At 43.7% G+C, this 23,202-nt stretch overlaps 1 protein-coding gene and 1 non-coding gene across 7 annotated transcripts in view; both read right to left on the reverse strand.

The window, feature by feature from the left end:
- Nucleotides 1-23,202, reverse strand: part of aatk (apoptosis associated tyrosine kinase) — a 101,336-nt gene that overhangs the window by 11,514 nt on the left and 66,620 nt on the right. For 5 of the 6 annotated variants that reach the window (XM_008104148.3, XM_062974012.1, XM_062974011.1 and 2 more), the window contains exons 2-11: nucleotides 15,911-16,044; nucleotides 13,206-13,349; nucleotides 10,815-10,956; nucleotides 7,440-7,519; nucleotides 6,332-6,450; nucleotides 4,252-4,339; nucleotides 3,604-3,737; nucleotides 2,047-2,131; nucleotides 1,458-1,579; nucleotides 284-433 (exon numbers count right to left, since the gene is read on the reverse strand). In XM_008104148.3, coding sequence (XP_008102355.2) covers nucleotides 284-433; nucleotides 1,458-1,579; nucleotides 2,047-2,131; nucleotides 3,604-3,737; nucleotides 4,252-4,339; nucleotides 6,332-6,450; nucleotides 7,440-7,519; nucleotides 10,815-10,956; nucleotides 13,206-13,349; nucleotides 15,911-15,955 — 1,109 coding nt within the window. In that variant the 5' untranslated portion in view covers nucleotides 15,956-16,044. The remainder of the gene's footprint in view (nucleotides 1-283; nucleotides 434-1,457; nucleotides 1,580-2,046; nucleotides 2,132-3,603; nucleotides 3,738-4,251; nucleotides 4,340-6,331; nucleotides 6,451-7,439; nucleotides 7,520-10,814; nucleotides 10,957-13,205; nucleotides 13,350-15,910; nucleotides 16,045-23,202) is intronic. The other variant, XM_008104146.2, reaches the window with a different exon arrangement.
- mir338 (microRNA mir-338) lies at nucleotides 2,377-2,461 on the reverse strand. Its single transcript, NR_129960.1, has one exon. It is a non-coding gene; the product is annotated as a microRNA mir-338 (primary transcript).

A 23,202-nucleotide genomic window follows, 5' to 3' on the forward strand; every position in this document is an offset into this window, starting at 1 on the left:
TGTACTCCTGCAAGATGATGATCCAACAAACCTGTAATGTATTTGTCCTTTTTAATAGGACACAATTTTTCAAATTGGTAGATGCAACCTTGTAATAAAACGGTTGGGATACTGGGGCTAATGAAAGCTTGCCAGTATCTGCACAGCCAAGTGGTCCCCACCAGCCTCAAATACAGCCTCTGGTCATGCAGACTTTCTGAGTCTGTTCCTCAATGCCACTCCCCCCCCCCCCAACCCCAAGAAATCACCCCACCCTCAAAAGGCCTCTTTGCCCTGCACTCACCAACGGTCAGATAGTGAGAGTGGAAGTTGTGGCTTGGGGAGTTTCAGTTGCTGCTCCTTGATGGCATAGGTGAGCACCTGCCGGTCCGAGTAGTTACAGTAGGGCTGTCCACCCAACTCAAAGAGCTCCCAGATGGTCACACCCAATGACCTGCCAAGAAAGTGGTGGTCAGTTTATGTGAAATACCACAGAGCAACTTTAATCAGAGAGAGAGAGATATGTGCTCAAGTACAAATGTGCAAGCCCTGTAAAACGGGTAATCACATGATTTAGTAAATCCAGGATGCTTACAAATAGAGGACTCTCAGGAAAAACAATTAAAAGTCACTGCTAAATGATATTATCTTTTCCCTCCTTACCATTTTTGGTTTACAAATGGAAGAAACAATTGGAAAAGCATAGGGCAGCAACAAAAGTTAAAAGACAAAGTGGGCAAGAATCTTGTGAAAGTAGCATAAGGTACTTTCTGGATAAGTGGCAGGGAGACAGAAGAGAAATCTGTCTCTGTCGGCAGGGAAATCTGTCTTGATGGCTTCCAAGCAGGTCAAGACTCAGCAGGGCAACTTTCCTAATAGAAACATTCCTTCTGCTGCCATCTCTTCCCCCTCTATTTCAATGCCTGTGTCCATTTTATCTCCAAAATTACACACACACACACGACCCTATATTGCCACCTGTGTCAGCCTAGTTACACCAATCAACTGGATTGTGGCCATTATTTGGACCCCCTATAAAGTGGCATGAATGAAGCTAGGCAGAGCAATTACAATACAAACCATATTCAGAAGCACTGCCCGCAGTGTAGTTCTCAAGGTGGAAAACAGAAAGCAGCTAACAGTAGAAATATTGACAGAACTATGAAAATGAGACAACATGGTGGGATAAAAATACTCAAATAGCCCCCCCCAAAAAAAAAACCTAAATAAGCATGCTAACCATAACAGACATCATAAAGAAATAGGTATAGCTTGTTTACAGATACCAAGATCCTAAATCAGGAAGATCTATTCAACTTGAGATCTATTCATCCATAATCTGGTGATATCATTGTAACACATGTACACACACACACATGAACATACACATGATGGGGGTACAGCCATCCCAACAGAGGATGAGAGAAGATAATCCTCTCCCATCCCCTTTCACAAAGGAAGATTCTCTTTGTTCTCACCAAATATTGCTGGTCTTGGTCTGGTCGACAATAAGGAGGTTGCCATGTACCTCATCAATGAGCTCAGGTGCCACCCAGCGCAACGGTACCCACAGTTGGTCAGCTGTCACAAAGTAGTCATCCTGCCGGGCATGCAGAGCCAAAACAAGACCATGTCAAACCGGCACCAATAGAAACAATAATCAGGTCAAGCCAACCTCCCCCATTGAAATTCCAACCTCTCCCAACAATTGAAGCATTCAAAAGCTGGCATGGAAAACATGGCTGGTTCCTCTATGCCCCATCCCTTTTGCCTCCCACTCTCAGCCATAGGAATATTACAATGGTTATTGAAGGAAATGGCAGTCCCCACACAGTCTGCCTCAAACATGCAGTCTCATCGGGTACTCTGCATGAAGCCCAGGCTTCAGGTTTTTGTATGCATGTATACTTCTGTTCTCCCTTCCACTTCTCCCACTAACTTTCTACATTTGGAGCCAAGCACCCCTCAACCTAAAATGGCTCACCTCACTGTTGGTCTTGCTAGCCCACTACATAAACACTGCTAACACTGAACATGCTCCTTCTTACTACCCCAAAGCAGACTTACTTTGTATTTGCAGTGAGAAAGCCCATAGTCGCCAATTTTGACAGTCAGGTCAGCTGTGAGTAAGCAATTCCGCAGTGCTAGGTCACTAGACAGAAGAAACACACAACTTAGTTTATACAACAGAAGACATGAAATGCTGGACCAGCCCTGTATGGATCGGAAGTACAGTGAAACACCACAGCACGTACGTAAGCAAAGCTGGACAATTTCAAGGCCTGGACACTTTTGTGGCTGGGTCAATGTCCTGAGTCAGCTATGATTCCCCCACCCCACCCCCGGCATTCTTCTTTCACCCTGAAGAATGGTCGTCCGTCATCAGAAGATGGCAGAGCTCACCCTCTTCAACAAAATCACTGATGCTGGAGTCTTTGAGTGCCACTCACTCAGCACCAGGATATTGTTGAGGACAAGGAGCAGCTGGAGAAGAAAAGAGCAGGAGCTGATGAAAAAATCCATGGTGGAATGGTTTCCTGCTGCAGACCCAAATGTTGGTGCCTGTACTCCCAGGAAAGGCAAGAGGGAAGAAGGAAGATGTTGCTGCAGGGCTGATCAGTCCTAATGAACACAAAAGTATGCTACATGTTCCTATGGCATCCCCAAACTGGCTCTACCACAGTGGGTCTCAACTTGTGGGCTGCGACCCAGCAGTGGGCTGCAAGAAAGAAAATCCGATCTGCAAACCTCCTTCCTCTTTATTTATTTTATTTTATTTATTTTATTTCCGTTCATTTCTGCAGAGCTGACCATTGCATTGGATAGACAACATCAGTTCTAGATTATTAAATATGGTTTTTTATGGGTGAGCAGATGGCGCCTAATGGATGGCATATGTTCTGTTTCAGAAACTGTAGCTGATGTGATCTATCCAATTCAATTTTCTGAATCAGCATCCCAAATAACCAAACCAAATCTAAAGTTGACCAAAAACTGATTTGTAACCTTTTGGTGCTAATATTGGAGAGTGGTCCCTGGTCAAGTGGGCCCTGGTCAAAGTGGGCCCTGGTCAAAAAAAAGTTGGGAACCACTGCTCTAGCAGGAGTAGCAGTCCGGACATTGGGTGTGAATATGTACACAGCTATGGAAATTCAGTGGGTGATTTAAGTCTTCATCTCAGAAGAAGGCCATGGCAACCCCACTTTGAACAAATCTTGTCAAGCAAACTCATGGGTAAATTTACCTTAGAAATGACTTGATGGCACACAACAATACATTGCCTTGTATTGGCACGCATTCTCCCCAAGCTCACAGCTTTCATCCCAAGAAGTATTGACATCTCCATTTGTCAGCCTCATACCAATTCTGTTCCACAATGGATCCTGGGCACCAAAGTGGTTTAATGTAAAAGTAGTGTTTGTGTTTCTTTTAAAGAGAGCCAGCATGATGTCATGGTTTGAGTGTTGGGACTAGAACTCTGGGAACTTCCTATTGCAGTGGACCAGAAGATGGATGGTAGAGCACAACCTCTGCATATAAAAGCTTTCAGGTTCAGTCCTTGAGTTTCCCATACACCTCATGTAAAAATGTGAAAAGTCACACATTTTTGAATAGTTTACTCACCTATGTACATAGTTGTTGCGGTGAAGGTGCAGCAAGCCACAGGATACCTCGCAGGCCATGCGTTGCAGCGTCAGAGGATCAGGAGCCAGAGCTTCGGCGGCATGGCAGCTCCGGAGGTAGCCCTTCAGGTCACCCTGTCAGGGTGGCAGCAGCAGCAGGGTTACCCATGGCTACATCACCACTGCCCAGGGACCTCTCTTGTGAGGTCTCAATGGGTGGGTGGGTTGGAGAAGAACAAGAAAGAAAAAGCATCTCTGCAATGCAGTCAAAAGGGTGATGCCAAGCCACAAAGAAGGCCCAAATTAGGGGAGACCATATGTACTAAATCACCAGCACATGGAGAAGAAGCACCAAGACGTAAAAACCTTTAGTCCCCTTAAGCCCAACCGTGTTATCTGCACCCAGCCTCTAAGGATAAAAACTAGACGTGCTGTGAAGCAAGAGGATATATGAGAAAAGTAGCTACTGAAGGGAATATTAAATCCAAATCTAAAATAGGGTTGCCTCTTGGGCAGTGAGTTTGTTTGTTTACCTGTCCCAACACTCAAGGGCTATGTTTGTAGTCAGGAGCAAAAAAAAAAAAATGGTTGGAGGGGACTGTGTGTGTGAGAGAGGAGGCCTTGAGATTTCCCTCTATTAATGACTCACCAGTGGGCAGAACTCCATCACCAGCAGATAAGGTGTCACTTCGGCACACTGGGCCAAGCACTGCAGGAGATTGGTGTGCTGGAGCGCTCTGTGAAGCAAGGGAGAAATTGGAAGAGTGGGACGGAGCGAGGAAGGAAGATGGAGAGAGGAAGAGACGAAAGATAAAGGGACAAAGATAATAGGATCAGAAGAATACAAGCATGGGGAAGTCTCCAAAGCTTCTGGGCTGAGGGAAATTTGCATAGCTGGCAAAGGACCTCAGGATGGACCAAATAATATCAGCACTGCAGAGCAAGGTAAAAGGTAAAGGTTTCCCCTGACGTTGTCCAGTCATGTCTGACCCTGGGGGTTAGTGCTCATCTCCATTTCTAAGCCGAAGAGCCAGCATTGTCCATAGACATCTCCAAGGTCATGTGGCCAGCATGACTGCATGGAGCGCCGTTACCTTCAGCACTGCAGAGCAAAGAAAGCTTTAAAAGGATCCTTGAGGGAAATGATAGCGGAGCAACTGAGGATCATTAGGAAAACAAGGAGCAGGGGAAAGACTGAAGCTATGTCAGCCAGTTCCCTTGTTTTAAGACTATAGCCTCCAAAGTCCTACAGCCAACAATAGCTTTATGATGGTATAGGGAAGGGCTCTGATGACACAACCTTGTATGGGCAACAGATAAATAGGTCCTAAGCTGTGCCAGCTACCCCAACATGGCCAAGAACAATAGGGAGGTTGTTTCTTCATGAGTCAGTACAGTCATTCATTGCTTTCCTACTATTGTATCTTCTCTTTTCTTGTATGCCTCTGTCAACCCCTTCCCCCCATTTCAAACTGCAACCTCTCTAACTTCTCAGATTCCTCCAAGAATCCTCATGTGTGCTAAATGGGTACCTAACCCATACTGAGGGGACACGGAAACAAAATCATTTGTTCTGGACAAATAGTGTGCTATGAAGGATGCAAAATGACATCAAAATTTCTTGGAAAACAGGCTCAGTGTTTTGGATGTTAGTTCCACATATTGCCAAAACCATTCAGAATTAAAGTACCAATAGTAACTGTTTAGGAACTATGTTTTATTCAAAAAATATTATCTCTATTGTGGTTCCTCAAGCTCTTGCTATCTGTAATATTTTAAATACTTCTGCTAGTTCACAGGTCTAATATTTTAAATATTTTTGCTGCTTGTTTTCTCATGATGGTCATCATGACAGTCATATCTTCCTGCTGCTTTTAATTTTTAATATCATATTTTCCATTATTATGTTTTCAGCATTGTCTTTCATATTGCAAGCTGCCTTGGGAACCATTGCAAAAGAGGGAAACAGTAAATCATCCTCTATATTCCACCAAATAATTAGGACATACCCTAATTGTTATGATTTCAGAAGCTAAGCAAAGATAAGTAAGGTTGCTATTTGCATAGGATGGCAGGAATTGCTGGGTTGGACCAGGAAATAAACTTTCAAAGACCTTGGAGAGAAATTACTACCACACAAGAGTCAACGACAGTAGTGGTCTAGTTGACCAACAGTCTTAGACTAAGTCTATGTTTTCATCTGCACCTCCTCCTTTCTAGCTCTGGGGAATTCCACAATGAACAGCTACTGAATGCAGATTCATCTGTGATCTTTCTTTCCTTCCTAGTTCCAGGAAGTTATGACGCTGCTCCTCATTAGAACTAGATGGAAATATAGCCACAGTTCAGCTATATTTCTGCCCTCTAACCAACGGCATAGGCCTTTTCCACCATCTTCTTCCCTGAGCTACAACTGAATTTGCAAACAGTCACAAGGAATGAATAAAGATATAGTACGCATGGGATATGTCACTGATGGAAGACATTCTGCAAAGTCAAGCAACCCAATGTAGAAAGAAGAGGTGGGGAATATATCCACATATGAGAACTTTGAGAGCTATAGGAATGAGAAACATCAAAGTCCCTGGCTGCGTCCTATTAAGGATGGGTTCTATAGGCTTCCCACTGAGAATATCCCTGTGAGATCAGACAAAGGCACCCTAGTCCTGCTTTCTGCTCCCACAGTGGTTAACAAGCTGCTGATACAAGCAGGACATGAATAAACCTACCTGTATGGCTGGGCCTCTTCCAGGAATTGCATTTGATCTTGCACACTGGCACTGGCCTTGAGCTCTTTCACAACCACTTGAGTGCTACTCAGCCCTGCATTCACCTCACCGAGGAACACCTAGAATGAGCGAAACACACATACAGACCCATACATGCAAACGGAAAGCGACTGGATCAGGATTTTAGACCTTTGCTATAAAATGATGTCACTGCATGGGCTAGGATCATTGTTGTCTAGGATATGATAAAAGGATCTGTCTTTTACCTCCTTGTACAATACATCTCATCCCAGGTATTGCAACAACTGCCAGGAGGCCTGAGGACAGTCAAGAGGCTTGCTCATAGTTGCAGGAAGTGCATCCAATCACATTTCAGATGCCCCTGTGCCCCTGGGTAAGGAGGAGTTACTTCACGTTGGAGCTGTGCTTCTTCCCCAGGTGCTTAAGGGCAGCCAATATTTGTGCAGATGTACCTCCACTGCCAATTGGGAATGAAGGAATTGAAACTGCATCTGTGATTACCTAAGATGTACTTGCACACCCAAACAACAGTCCAAAAACATTGGCAGAAGTGTGCTTATTGGGTCTTGGCCTTAACCCACTTGATGAATCCTCCATTAAGCAATTACCACGGCATAATATCATTCAGAAGTGACTTAGCAATGTTTTTGCATGCATCAAGACAATGTGAGCAAATGCTTAATAAAGTCAGTGCACCAACTAAAAGTTCACGCACTATCAAGTCACATGTCTATACAAAACTTGAATAAATTACTTCTAATATATCTATTTTTTACTCCAGCTTCCAGAATCCCCAGCATTCATGATGCCTAGTGATATCGAGCTAGCTCGATATCACTAGGAGGCCCTTAAATTTAAAAGTACAGCTACTTCCTTGCCCTAGGGTCAAAGCCAGGATTAAGATGGCCATTTGTCGCTTGTACTCAAAAACACATTATTCCAATCTGATTTCCATGCTAGCAGTAATCGAAGAGGAACACTAAGAAGAAAGACATATGTTGCATCAATGTTACTCTGTTACTTCTTCGTCCCACCCTATCCATGCAACCTTGCATCCACATACCTTAAATCAGTGATAGGCACTTACCTTGCCAAACCATCCATGGCCAATTTCCTTGAGGTACAGCAGACTGTGACGCCCCAGGTCAGTGGACTTGAGCAGCTGCACTGTGAAGGAGCACAGAGAAGGGCCTCAACATCTGCATGTCTCATTCTTGCCTTCCACAGAAGGCAGGGATTTCGGGCAGAAGACAGCCTGCTTGTTCAGGCATTAGCAGACCCACAAGTTAAAGAGGGCATAGCAGTTCTAGAACTATTTCAGATGTTTGCTGCCTTGCTGCTCATCAACAGAATACAACCAGGACCAGAGGTAGATAAAGCCCCTGCACATGTGGATCTACACACAAGGGCTTCTCTGCCACAGACAGCCTTCAAACAGCAGAAAGTGGCTTTGAGGACTGTGTCCAACTGAGTGGGCAGTCTCATGTCCCCAAAAAGCAGGCGGTGCCAACCCTTCGCCCCCTCAGTGCCAGACTCCACCATTCCTGTCACCCTACGAAGCAAAAGCCCTATTGTTGTGTCCAGCAGTGGTGGCTGCAGCTGGACACTCAACCCATTATCTATGGGCCCATTCAGGCTGCACAAAGGCAAGGCACCAGGCAAAACAGCGTGGGCAGAGTAGCAGGAAGATACTGCATGCATGGCTGGCTGGACATCTTTGCCATCCTACCCAGCAGAACAAGCCTCAGATTCCTTAGTCCTTTCACGTGGTAAGGAATGCAAGGTCTGTGGGAGCTGGAGACCAAAAGGCTTCTGTCTCAGAAGCAGGAAGGGAGTGGAAATATTTAAATCAAGAACTGCTAAAATGAAAAAAGTGAAGGTCAAACTATGTCCACTTCAAAGAGGTGAGGCCACCATCGCTTCTAATTCATGCCTAGCTCCCTACCTTGACCTTTAATGTAGTGGGGCACCTCTTCTGGTGTTTTCCTTAGGTGTCCCACCTAGAACATATTCCCCACAAAGCCCTCTGCATCCACTAAAGTGTGTGTGTGTGGGGGGGGGAGTTGCCTTGCTACCCTTCACCCAGAAGATGGCACTGCAGAATCACAGGCCAAAATGCCCATCTGTGAGAAGCCAGAAAAATCTGGAAGATACTAGTTTGGGGGGTGCGGGTGGAATGCAAGAATAGCAGTACAGCGTTGCAGTAATATGGGAACACAAAGTCCTAGTGCCCAAAACACAGGGATTTAACTATTGACAGGCATCTCTTCCTCCTGTGGTTTCCTTTTGCATGGCAACACTGAAATTCTGCTATGCTAAATCTGAAGTCTTCTTTCCTTGTGCTCCTTCTCTATTATGTAGTGGAGGAGGCAGAGAGGAAGAACTCACCACATTCTTGGCACATACTGTAACATAACAAGCAGTATCCAGAGAATCCACTATCCACGGCATGAAAATACTTTTTAAAAATCCAAAAAGCAATTCTTGATTTTGACATTTTATAAAAGGGGTGCCATTTTACTACACCATTGTATATATTGGGACTTAGGCATCCAAAGATTTTGATGTCCATGTGGATTCTGAAACCAAACCTCAGCTGATACCCACTGTACTGCCAGCAGATTCTGATCTTGCAGAAATAAGAACTGATATACAAGAATAGTAGTGAGAAGAAGAACCAAAAGAAAGAAAACTATTAGGTGCTCTTACGTGAGTTGCCACAAACAGCAGTAGCAGCAATAACTACACACATCATCTTCCTCCCCTACTTGTAACTGCTGCCCATGGCAACAGAGCATCCACATCCCAGGGAAGATGTGGGTGATGGGAAGAAAAGATTTGATCCAAGCGGATATAGTTTCCTCCCAGCAGCTGCAAGTGGGTAGCAAGGCAGAGCCTATTCATCCTTCGTGGCAGTGATAATGCAAGAGAGCCGGGAGCCAGAAGAGAAGAGAAGTTGGGGGTCCTTGCCCTTGCACCTTGTGACAGATTGCCAGGCTTTAGAAGCTTGGGAATTCAGCACTCGCATGTCTACACTTCATTTGGAGCTTAGAGGCCTTGCAAGGAATGGAGGCACTTGGGAAGGAGGAGTGTGTGCACTCACACCATCACAGTGTTATGTTTTGTTTTAGGTTACTTGAATGCCAGCCAGGTTAGTCGATTAAGTCCAGAAAGGTGGTCTGTGGTTTTGGGGAAGAGGAGGCAAAACAGCTCAGGCTACATTTTACTGAACTGGTATCTTTTGGTAAAAGAAGAATCTTCATGTTAATAACAAACAAAAAAATAGAAAACAAAAAACGGGATTCTGAAGCAATGTCCTATGTAAATCAAGAATTCACATCTTTCTAACCACGGTACCAACTACTGGATTTCTTTTTTCATGTATTATTCAAAAAACGGAACCTTGCCACATAAAGAAATGTCCTCTAGAAAGCCTACAACAATAAAATACTAGGGAATATTTTTTTAAAACCCATATTATTACTCAAATACTAATCATAACAAAAGACAATAAACATAAAAGCCCAAAACCTCATTAAAAAGCAGTCTGTAAGACTAAGATCAAGATAATAATACATGGGGAAACATCTGTTTAATCATAGAGCTGGCCTGTTCTCAGCTATACGTTTTCTTAAATAACCAGGATTTAAACTAGTGCCTCCATGAGCACAATGCTGGAGCTTGTGAAATTTCATCTGGAAGAGCTTTTCCTTTTCTTTGTGTCTGTCAATTTTGCGAAAGCTCCTCAGGGAAGGACCCTGACACCACTTTTCAGGTTACTCTATAGAGCACCGTGTACATGAATTGTACTTTAACAAATTAGCAACAGTTATGGTCACTGCTATAATTCACTACACTAATACAATTTGGGTATCCCTTATCTGAAATGCTTGAGACCAGAAGTGTTTTGGATTTTTTTTTTAAGATTTGGGAATAACGGTCTTGCAAATACAGACATAATGAGGTATCTTGGAGATGGAACCCAAGACTAAACACAAAATTCATGTATACATCTTAAACACATACTATGAAAGTAACTTTATATAAAATATATTGAATATTTTTTGTGCATGAAACAAAAGTTTGTGTATACTGAATCATCAGGAAGAAAAAGTGCCACATAGTCAAGTTTTCAACAGAGTTTCCACTTAGCTTCTTAAAGACAAACAAATGTATTAGTCTACAAAAAGCTACAGCCACAATGTATGCTGTTTTTGTCAGAACGTAACTCATCACCTATAACACCTTTGTCATCTCTCAGAAATATCCTAGCCCACCTTAGTTAAGGTGCTCATTTATTGCAAGTATGGCACACCCACACATTAATTCCAGGTTAATTAACAGCAGTAGAGCTTAATGCTTCATTTTGCTCTTGGTATATTATTGCAAATGTGCTAATCATCACTGCAAACATTAATTAGGAAGACAAGATTTCTTAAACATGGAGGCTTAAGTGGCTTACCTGAGCGCCCAGGCTGCCTGGACATGGGCAAGGAGACTTCAGTGAGAGGCAGAATGTAGACTTCGGGCCCATTTTGTGTGGCTGGTGAGCCCTGGGCTGAGAATTCACTGGCATATTCTTCTCCTTCAGCATTATCAAATTCCTGGAGGCAAGAGAGACAAGGAGCCCAATAAAGGGCAAGGAAACATTTTATACACACGTGGTGATAAAAATAGGGTAACATCACCACATGCGTAATCTTACTTATGATGTCAAGATTATCAGAAATAATGCATATGAAGTGCCTGTTACTATAAAGTCTATCAGCCACCACTACCGTTGTCATGATTGCCATGTCACACACAAATGAGGAGGCTATGAGATACATATCCTTGGGTAGTCAATGGCAGCACGTGTGCATCTTATCCCAAAACAGGGCATCGCAAACCACTGATGCACACACCACATAAACATATAAATGAGAAATGGGTTGTAGTTCAGTGACAGACCTAGAGCTAGCTTGAAACGTTTATTTTCCATTACAATTCTCAGTCATGTTTTTTGGCAAATTCTGGGAGCAGCAGTCCCCTGCCAACCTTCTCAAACTCTTGATAGGCTAGATGATTTAGAAGCAAATGCCCTCTGATTAAATCCCTAATATTTCTTGGTAGGTTGGGAAAAATGCCATTATCGAAACCTTGGAGAAACTTTCCAGTTTCTGTTGACAAAATCTAGTTAGATGGACTAATGGTTGGGCTCCTGTCTTCCTAATGGAATGAAAGAAGCAAATATTTTCATTCTTTTGCATCCTTGAAGAAAAAAAAGTACAAAAAAGCACACACATGCACACACAGAGACCTACACAGTCACCATCCCATAAACAAGCAGAGGAGGAATGCATTCATACACATATTTGAGTTGTGCACATCTGAAGCAGAAAATGATTCCTCATTCATATGCCTGATCTACTTTGTATTGCATCTGAAGTGGATTAAAATCCATTGAAACTCGTACTAAAATATAAATTAGTCTCGAATGTCCCTCCTCTTTTTAATTTTTATGCTGCAACAGACTAACATGGTGACTTATATTAAAATGGAGCCCTGTAACCAGGAAACTTCTCTAGGCATTGCTATGTCCTCCAGCATGACTATAGTTAACATTTGCAATAGAATCATCTGGAGGATCTGGAAACTGTCTAGACTTGTCCAATGAAGGTAAAGGAAACCACAGATACTGGTCCTGTGGATTCAAAGCGGGGTGGTATGTGTGCATCATAATGTACTACAATATTGTGTTGCAGATTCTCCTTAAGAATCTGAAGAAAAGGCATCAAGAAATCTGTGCTGCCTTCCCCGGTCATGTTGCAGCACAAGTCTTGGATTCCCTCGAGGAGATGGAATTACTATTACCATTAATTAGTATTTAAATTACTTTCATTTTTGAAGTGTTCAAATGCACAGATCAGGCAAAAGAAATAGTAAATACAGCCCAAGAAACATTTTTTCCACTATTTTTCAAAGAGGGCTGATTTTATGGCAAATGCATAAGCAGAGCTTTTTGAAAACCAAGCACACACTATGTGGCTCCCAGCAGCAGCAACATGTGTGTGTGTGTGTGTGTATGGGTATGTATGTATGTATGTATGTACACTACATACATACATACATACATACATACATCATCCCAGCCATAACAGGGGTAACTCCAACTGATCCACAGTAAATTCTGAGGGACGTGTCATATGGAGTACCAATTCACACAAACAGCTTGCTACCTGGGACCGTAGCCATACAACATAATTTTAATCTGTCATAAACACATGTGAACCATTCCACTGACACACTCTCATGTGTACACTTCCATTCAGACACAAACTCCTCTGGAACTGGAGGGGGAGGCAGAGAGACACGCATTCATTCATTCACTCACGCTCCTTTTTCTTTGTGCACAGAAAACTGTATGTGAGGAGGGGGCTTCAAAATACTTTGTTTCTGGACAATAAGCCAATTTTGTTTGATGGGTTGGAGGGTGGGGAGGAAAACATTCTACGAAATCACAGCAGAAGCAAACACTTTTAGCAAATGAGATGGAAGCAGACCTGAGGAGGCCATACCTGCCCAGGCACTCCAGAGATTCAGTGCAGGAGCCTATCCCTGCCACCCCCCATGGGAGGCGTAGGGCCAAAGCTACTGCTCCCATTCCCTCTACAACTCTGCCCCACTTCTGAATGGGAAAGCCAGTGATGGCCCTTCCTCCCATTGGGCTGGGTGGCTGGTGGGATCTGAATGCAATGGCTCTACTCTCCAACTGCCATCATCCACTGGCATGCGTGCCTGCTCTGCCCCCTCCGCCCTGCCCGCCAGTTGAGAGACATCGTCATAAACACAGTCAAGGGAGAAGCAGCCTCACCTTAGTCAGGGGGCAGGGGGAGGGCTGCCCGGGGTTCCCCAGTTCTACATTACAGGTTGTATTGGGCACTGTGCTGGCCCCCGTGCAGGGCAGACACCTCAAAACCATCCTCAGTCTCTTCTCCCGGGATTCGCTTCTCCAGCTCTAGGCAAGAGTGCCCAGAGAAAGAGTGTTAATCAAGGCACCATCCGGAAGGGTTCCGTTCCCCCAGCGATCATCCACATTGGTTAGATGCACCCCAATGAGTCTGCCCACCCACCCACACTAATATACCACTCACCATCACCCTACCCCCTTTCTAAAGTTTCTGAAAGCCCCACACCCCCATCCCATGTGTTTTCTACAGGAGTCAGTCAGCAATTCAGCAGGCATTTCTGTTTACCTGAAGGAACTTTTTCCCACTGAAGGCTGCCCCAGCAATCAGGTAAGAAAGGGTGAGCATCACCGTCATGCATCCTGTGCCCTGCAATGCTGCAGCTGCGGCATTTCCATGGGAAAAGGTATAGAGGACTACTCACCAACCTTTGCTCAGCCCCTATATAGGCAGCGTGGGGGGGAGAATGTCCTGAAGGGCTTCATTGTTCCCACAACAAAACTTGACCAGTGCCTGAAGTCATTAACCCACAGGGTTGTTGGTAACTCCAGCTTCATCACCTCACCTCCTCCATGGCCTGGCCGCCAAGAGCCTCCACAAGAATCTTAGCAATGAGGGCATACATTTCTCCAGCACATTCTGTGCCTCTGAGGTCAATGTTACTGCCCACTCCCTTGTGGGCCATTCCAGGGCAGACTACAGCCAAGACAAGTCAAGCTAAGCCTGGGCAAGGGAAGGATCCCAGCTGGCATAAGAGCTTTAAAGAGAGACACAACTGCCCCTCACAGCCCCCAAATGTACCACCTCTGGAAAGAAGCAAGAGAGAGGGGTGCTCCTGAATCACTACGGCTGTATGATCTACAGCAGACCTGCACAACCTCTGAGCTTCTAGGTGTTTGGGTCTCCAACTCCCAGAAGCTATAGCCAGCTTTTCCAATGGCCAGGAGTTCTGGGAGCTGAAGTCCAAAACACCCGAAGGGCCGCAGGTTGTGCAGGCCTGATCTACAACTTAATCCCAGACAGCTGCCTTGGAACAAGGATGCTGCCTCACCCCAGCACTTGCTATTGGGCCAGTGTACAACCCAGGACATGCAGCATCTTCGTGCTCCATGCTAGGACATCAGAACATGTACAAAAAAACCCTGAACTTTTGTCCATTTTGAAAGATGTTTCTGAAGCATTGTACTAAGGTGGACCCTAGGCCCCAACTTTTAATGAAAATAATTTAGTTGCCCCCAAAGTAGAGTCACATGACACAAAAATATGTCTCAATGTTAATATTGCTGAGTGACGCTACTGACCTTTCCTCATCTCAATCTGTCTGTTTATATCTTCCATTCATTCTTTCCTCTGTTGTTTGGATCATTTCTGACTTGTGATGCACTAAGGTAAATCTTGGTAGTATGCTGACAATGGTGATATGAACTTGTCCACCCTACTGAGCTCCTCGTTTACTTTCCTGAGCCTCCACTCTCCCTGCAATTTCTGCATCAGAAACCAGAAAGAAATGCCCACCCACCTAATATGCAGATCAACACTTTTCCCTACCTCATAAAGGTCACTGGAATCCAGATCACGTCTGCATCTTGGCAACATGCCCAAGGAAACTAGTAAAAGGTCACCTCTTTCATATGCCCTCCTCTTTGCCCAAAGGATCCTGCAGTTTCTGTGTTTAACAACCCTTTGGAGGAGGGACTATTGAGCATGTACTTTGCACATAGAACAGTCTCATCTCCAGTTGAAAAGAAATCAAGGACTAGTCCCACATCTTATCCTTGGCTCAGTTTTCTTTATCGTGTCAGAAGCGAATTGAGAATATACCGCAAGTCACGTCTGGTGTGAGAAAATGGTCTGCCTACAGACACATTGCCCAGGGGATGCCTGAATGTGTTGCCATCCTGTGTGAGGCTTCTCTCATATCCCCAGATGGGAAGCTGGGGCTGACAGATGGGAGCTCACCCTGTCTCATAGATGTAAATTGCTGACCTTCAGATCTTCGGTCAGCAGTTCTGTGGGCACAAGGGTTTAACCCATTGAGCCACTGCGGCTCCATGATTTCCTTGTTGTTTAGGGCCCTTGCTACTCCCCACTCATCTCCTCAGCTAGAATGTCCTTATACTTGCTGCTTGTCATTTCTGATGTACCCATGACATGACACAGAAAAGATACTGACAGGGAAAATTTGTGGAGCTGTTTGCTGTTGTTTTCTTTCCCAGTTGTTTCTGACTTATAATGACCCTGAGACCATATCACAGGGTTTCTGGAGCTCAGAGTGTGAGACTCACCCAAGGTTACCCAGTGGGTTTCCATTGCCAAGAAGGGCTTTGAACCCTAGTCTCCAAACGTAAACCCCATCCACAAATATTTTTTTCCATCTCACCCTCCTACCTGACTGCCTGAGATAGTCCTTCCAGTCGGACAGCTCAAAGTTCCTCCAACTGTATCTGAGCAACCTCTAACTCTCTTTTCTTGTGGCAAAGCATTTCAATATACAATGGGGTTTGCACTGACTCCTGAGATAAGAACATATTACTTCCTCTTGCTCTCTCTCCACCAAACACCACTTTTTCCAGAACCCCTAGGGTCATCATGGCCCTCCTACAGTGCTTACCTTGAAGCCAATGCCCCCCTTCTTGCAGCACAAACAGGCCAACATGAGGAAGATGAAGGTGAAGAGCCCAGAGAAGGAAACAGCCACAACCACCAGAGAGGAGGACCAGGAGAGCTCACTTAGCGGAGTGCCGTCTATAGGAAAACAAGCAGAAGAAAAATATGAGAAAGAAAAGTGCATGGAAAACTGATGACAAACTTTTTATTTTTGTCTTTTTAAAGAGGAGCATCTCACTGAAGGGGGAAAAAGCAAAGCAATCCATCTACAGACTAGATTTATTTTGTTGAACTTTTTTTATCCCTTCTGGCAAACTCAACATTAATACCAAAAGTTCTGAGTCCATGACATGCTCTTGCTGTCACTCTCCTGCCTCAACACACACAGACCACACTTACACTTTCCCCTCTTCCAAAACAAGAGATCAAAATCTTCTCTACCTCAAAGAAAAGTACAATGTTCTCAGTCCTTTCAACTCCTGGAAGCAGGATTAAACTCAGAAAGCCTACCCCCATAAGCCTATTTTATTCTCCTCATTGTCACAATTTGAATCTTGCGTGCATTACAGGAAGGATGTCTCTATGGGTTGCCAAGCTCTTGCCTGCCTACCCAACCCAACTTTGACACACACACACACATACACACACATTAAAGGACTTGGTTTAGTATTGGACATTTCCACTTGCAGTTTCATGGTGTGGGGTGCATCCACATAAAATAAGGATGGTGGGTACTGTTGGCTTACCATAAAAAGATCCTGAGTAAAGCTAACTGTACTCCACTTCCCACAACCCTTCTGGTCCTACCAAATATTGTCTCCATGGCAAAGTAGGGATTTGAACCCTGATCTCCAATGAGCAATGTGGTTGCCCAAGGCAGCATTGTTTAGTGGCCATGAAAGGACAGAAAATTATATTGACTTTGTTATGGTATGTTAACTGTTATGGCAAAAAGAGCAGCATGGGGTGCCTTCACGTGTCAAAATAACTTTTAAATCTGAAAATATTAAACAGAGCCACTGAGCAGAAGAAACCTAGATTAAAGAAACTAGATTTTCTGCCATCTTTCACTGGGGTTTGATTTTCAGTAGGTTTGCTCCCTTCATCACAAGGTAAAGCTATCCATTTTGGCTCCTATTGTCACGTTTGCCTCCAGACCTTCTCAGTAACATCACAAAAGAAAAGCATAAGTGCTTTATGACTCTCAACACCATCACATAACCACCCCTGAGTTCTTTTAAACTATATGTGCCTGATAGGCTTGCTCAAATAATTCGTTTTCCCCGTTAACCGTTATTAATTCGTTATTTTCGTTTGTTTTGAAGCAATTTTGAAGCATTGGTTGTCCACACGTCTGGATATCGCGGTTTCGAATCGCGAGAGGCCGTTTTTCGTTATGTCGTCGTTTTTTTCGTTAGGAAAAAAAAGCTTTTGCAAATCACCCAAACTCCCACCATTCAGGCCCTTTCCTTTTGCCCCTCAGCAAAAGGGGCGTCACGGGCTCAGCCAATGGGAGGGGGCGAGGGGGAAGGAGGCTGAGGAGGAGGAGGAAGACGGAGGGGGGAAATGGCCGCCGCCGCCGCCTCGCCTCAGCTCAGGCCTGGTGTCTCTCTGTGAGGCGGGAAGGCGGCGGATGGAGCCGGGAATGGAGAGACCGAGAGAGACAGAGAGGGGCCCGGCGGTGAGGTTTTGACGTCTGTGCGAAGCTAGGCAAGTGGGGTTTATATATCTGTGGAAGGTCCAGGGTGGGAGAAAGAACTCTTGTCTGTGGGAGGCAAGTGTGAATGTTGCAATTGGTCACCTTGATTAGCATTGAATAGCCTTGCAGCTTCAAGGCCTGGCTGCTTCCTACCTGGGGGAATCCTTTGTTGGGAGGTATTAGCTGGCCCTGATTGTTTCCTGTCTGGAATTCCCATTTTCTGGGTGTTGTTCTTTTACTGTCCTGATTTTAGCTTTTCTGTAGCTAAAAATGCATATAAAATTGATTCTATAGGGAGGATAAATGATTGGATTTCAACTCCTACAGCTTGGCTTTCTCTGCCAATAATGGTACCCATCTTGGATATTGTAAGGGATTTATTATTATTATTATTATTATTATTATTATTATTATTATTATTATTATTAGACCTTGCTCCCAGGAAGGTGCCTTCGCTGTGGCTCCCAACTTATCTATCTACCTTTCCACATATTCTCCACATTGTGTGTATGTGTATGTATATTATATATACATGAGCCCCGATGGCGAAGTGTGTTAAAGCACTGAGCTGCTGAACTTGCAGACCGAAAGGTCCCAGGTTCAAATCCCTGGAGCAGAGTGAGTGCCCGCTGTTAGCTCCAGCTTCTGCCAACCTAGCAGCTTGAAAACATGCCAATGTGAGTAGATCAATAGGTACCGCTGTGGCGGGAAGGTAATGGCACTCCATGTAGCCATGCCGGCCACATGACCTTGGAGGTGTCTATGGACAACACTGGCTCTTGGGCTTAGAAATGGAGATGAGCACCAACCCCCAGAGTCAGACATGACTGAACTTAACTTACCTTTACCTATACACACACACACACACACACACACACACACACACACACACACACACACACATTATGCAGGGACTATATATATATTATATATATATACACAGTATATATCACACACACACCAATTTAACAAAGTTTCAGCCACAAAAACAAAGTTTCTGAAGTAGAACAATGACTTTCACAGTAAAGACAACCCAATTTAACAGGAAATAAGACTTTCAAACCAGGAACAGATTTCTGCAATTATTAAAAAATGGTTTATTATAAAAGCTATGAAAATTCGCCAAAAATCAGAGGATAAGGGAAATGTTCCAAATTTTGGTGAGCTATCAGTGTTAAATGTGTTCTACCACTGTACCAAGTTGGAAGAAGATCACTCAAAAAATGAGGGTGGGAGAGTCCTGTAAAGTCCTCTCCCTCTGTGCTGTTTTTGGGGATTGCGCATGCGCGTCCGCCATTAACGAATTAATTTAGAAAATAACGAATTTTCGTTAATTTCGAATTTTTTGGGGGGCCAAATTCGGAAATACCATCAGAAACGAAAAGCTGCCCCCCTCTAGTTTTGAAACGAGTTTAGAATCAAATTTTTCGTGGATCGATCAAGCCTAGTGCCTGATGAAGAAGACTGAGATTGTTGAAACTTATTGTGGCATTTGTTGTGCCTTTTTCATTCTAACAGTAGTATCACCACAAAATTAGCTGGATTTGATTGCTTTCGCTAGGCATGGTGTGTGATCAGGTATGTAATTTGCTATTTCAACTTGGATAGCAAACAACCTAAAGTTTCTATCCCCATCTGAGGCAACTGTACCCTGTGATACACTTGCTGTTCACCAAAAATTATTTGCTGAAAAGCAATCGTGAGTTAAATGACAAACATCCTCAATTTTTACTTTAAAGCTTTATTTTACCTCCGGTTCCAAAATGTTGCATACATTTATTTTACAAAATGTTTAGGTTCGCTGTGTCTGATGGTAATTTTAAATTTTAAGCATGATTGGCTGCAAGAAAAGGCTATGGTTGCTTTCAGCAAATGCAATTATTGATGAAGGGTCACATTCAATGGCTGCCCTGATGCATACTGAACACAGGGCCACAGCATCCTGACACCAGGCGCACTGACAAAGGTGCCCTGGCATTGACCTATAGGAGGAGAACATTTTTGTCATTAAAATATCCTGAAACATAAAAAGTGGTGGAAATAGCACCACTACTAGAATGGAAAAAATAGGCAAGCTGGTGATAACAGAGGCAGACAGAAAGCCCTTGCTTTATGCCGAAGGCCTGAACAGCAATTCCATTTCAATAAGGGAGACATTGGCTTTCAAAAGATTAGAGATGTGACAATAGAAACAGTAAAATTTAATTTCATAGCAAAAAGGAAGAAAAGGCATGCCAATACACAATAAAAAGATTAAAGGCAGCAAGATCATGGCATCCAAGATGCTTTGTAATGCAAAGGAGCTAATTTGCCAGTTCAAGCTAGTTAAATGCAGTCCCAAGGGGCAGCATTTAATCAGTTGCTCCAATTATCTGTTAAATAACATGTACATGTGCATGACAAATTGCACACATGTGAGAGTGCAAAACATTGTGTATATGCTGAAGGAAGGAAGAAACGTGTGACAGCACATTGTGTGTGAGTGAAGGGCACGTAACTGTGTGTAGGCATATGAGACAATCAACGCGGCACGGGCAGGCACAGCTACAAATGCTTGTACTCCTTTCTAATCCCACACATGCTGTGAAAGGGAGCAAAACAACCTGTCATAACATCATTTCCATGGCAATGGGCATCCCCTGCCTGCCTCTTTTCCACCACCCTCCCCAGCAGTGAGATTCCTGATGTCCTACAAGGATCATAGAGCCCAGTTTCAATTCACCAAGAGAGAAACAAAATATAAGATTAACAACATTTTCCTGTTTGTTATTTAATTTAATTTTATTGCTTCCATGAGGCCACATACTGGAGAGATACATCTATATTTTTATTGGCATTTACAATGTCACTGATTCATGGGATAAAGGGAGTATCAACTCTGCAGGTCTAGGTCACTTCTAAGGCAGGCTGGAGGAATGTTTGGATTGCTAGACCCATGAATATATGGCAAGTCTACACCCCTTTAAGGCCCATTCATTAAATGTGATCAACAACCAGATTTAGGACCTGTACTCAAGAAAACCTGTTTAAGAGTTAAGCCTTGCAGAGCACAAATTTATTTTACACACAACAATGCTAGTGCATTTTCAGATGCTCAAGCAATGGAGAACATGGGATTTTCCCACCCAGATATGGATCCAGATGGGCCTCCTAGCTAGGATCTGGATGGAATTCCCCAAAAACCTTGTATGGAAAGGGAAACCTGGAAGTGTATTTCTCAAAATCTGCCCCATAGCCAGCTGCAATAAATCACTACTGACTGAGAGGTCATGAGTTTGAAGCCAGCCCCTGTCAGAGTAAGCGCCCGACCATTAAAAATAGCCCAGCTCATTGTTGACCTAAGCAACCTGAAACATAGTTGCATCTATCAAGTAGGAAAATTTAGGTGCCGCTTATGCGGGGAGGCTAATTTAACTAATTTACAACACCAAAAAAATCATCCAGCAGCATGCAGAAAGGAATGAGGAAGCAATCAATCAAAGGAATTGGTGTCACAGTGGATGATGAAGCAGCAGCTCCCCCTGTGGCCAGAATTGAACATACCCTCAAGAAGCCTGGAAGCTGGAGAAAGTTAAATAACCTTTGTGTCTTCATCTTTCTGTATGTCTAATGGCATTGAATGTTTGCCATGTATGTGTACATTGTGATCCGCCCTGAGTCCCCTTCAGGGTGAGAAGGACGGAATATAAATACTATAAATAAATAGCCGCTAAGAGGGATCATTTGATTTTCTCAAGAAATGCCTCTAATTTCGCTCTAGTGGGAACAAAGCTTCCCATGACATCAAATGTGCAGCAGCTCTTCCGTGGGAAGGTTGAGTACTAAACCAACAATATAGAAGTGAAGCATGCTGGAGTGAGAATGTGGAGAGAGGAGCAACCTGGGGAAACAGTGCCACTAGCACATGTGTGCTTTAGAAGGAGAGACAACTAATCCATCCCAGCCCATCTAGCCACTGTTGGGGCTGCTATCTTGCTTGTTTTAATAGGAAGACGCAGGCACAGAATTCCATTTGCTAAATGAAAAAGAACAAGGAATTTATTACTTTGTTCTAACCACTCGACACACCTATCTCAAGACAAAGCAATACGCTTACAGTTTCCTAGAATTGTACTACTTCAAGATGCAAATGGTAGATCATATGACAGAAGATTCCTTCATGTCAAAATCTCCCTGCATTTGTAGAGCTAGCAGTTAGGTCAGAAGGAAGCGGTTCTGCCTGTGCTGTTTTTCTCCTGTGCGAATCTCTCCACATATATAGTCAGCATACCCTCACAAATCTTCCTGATAAGTATCCTGAGGCCCCTTCCGCACAGCTGAATAAAATCTCACATTTTATGCTTTGAACTGGAATATATGGCAGTGTGGACTCAGATAACCCAGTTCAAAGCAGATATTGTGAGAGTTTCTGCCTTGATATTCTGGGCTATATGGCTGTGTGGAAGGGCCCTGAGTCTTAGAATTAGAACAAGCAAAACAGTAAACAATGCATTTGGTGATTCCAATTCTATAAATCATCTTCTGCAATGTCTTGCTGACTGGGAACATCTCTGTATCAGGACTGGTCTCCAATTCTGTCTTATAAAAAGTATTTTGCCCCTTCGCTGTTTCCACGAGTGGCGTAACATGGCAAAGTTAGGTTTCTGGATGATAGTTCCCTGAAACCCCAAAACAGCATGACTAACCCTGCTTAATTAGAAATTCTGAAAGCTGTACTGCAAAATCATTTACTTTGTCAAGCTCTGCACTTATTACAGGAGTCTGAGGTCTGTTCCCATTAACATCTCTCAAAGTGGTCCACTCCTTTATTGTAACAACTAAAATGACAAGCCATGCCATTTGTTTCTTTCTAAAATGTTGCCACTGTGAACTGGAAATTGCTTCAGAGCTGCAGTGGAGAAGGGGGGGGGGGTGCTTTATCTTGTAATTCCAAACTATTTTCTTGATTGAAATCACACACACACACCCAGCTCTATAGTGACAGTTCTCAACACAGGAAAAATACTGCATATTTTCTTTCTCCTGTGTATGCAAAACAGCAGTTCAAAAAAGGTGTGCGATATTTTGTTTGGGAAAACAGCATAGGTAGGATATGAATTGAACACGTTGCTCTTTCTCTTGCTCCTCTTCCTCCTGCTGCTCCTGTGCCAAACACACAGGCACAGCACAGCATTTTCAGTAGAAAACATATAAAAAGAGCTTAAATGGGAAGAAAGACTGCCTGGCAGAAGTGACCCATTTCTTTCAATCAGGATAGCACAGAAGTCTTCTTGGCAGATTATGCCAACTGTAAAGGGGAAACTATCTTCTTCCCTTTTAACTGAGATCACAACTAGACAAATAGCAAGAGATCTGTGATCCTATGTCTTAAGAATGCAGAAGAAGGGAGGAAGCAGAGCTCTGTCCCTAGAAAGCTTTCTACCACACCGTTTTGCAGTGTACTGTCCTTGAGTTACAAACATCTGACTTGCAAATGACATATAGTTAAGAATGGGGGGTGAAACAACACAAAGTGAGAGAAATCTACCCCTAGGAAGGGAGCTTTGCTACTCAAAGCGTTATCACAGGGAAAAAGGTGTCTTTACTGAAGCTTTCTC

The sequence above is a fragment of the Anolis carolinensis genome, chromosome 2 (genome assembly GCF_035594765.1).
Source record: "Anolis carolinensis isolate JA03-04 chromosome 2, rAnoCar3.1.pri, whole genome shotgun sequence".
NCBI lineage: Eukaryota > Metazoa > Chordata > Lepidosauria > Squamata > Dactyloidae > Anolis > Anolis carolinensis.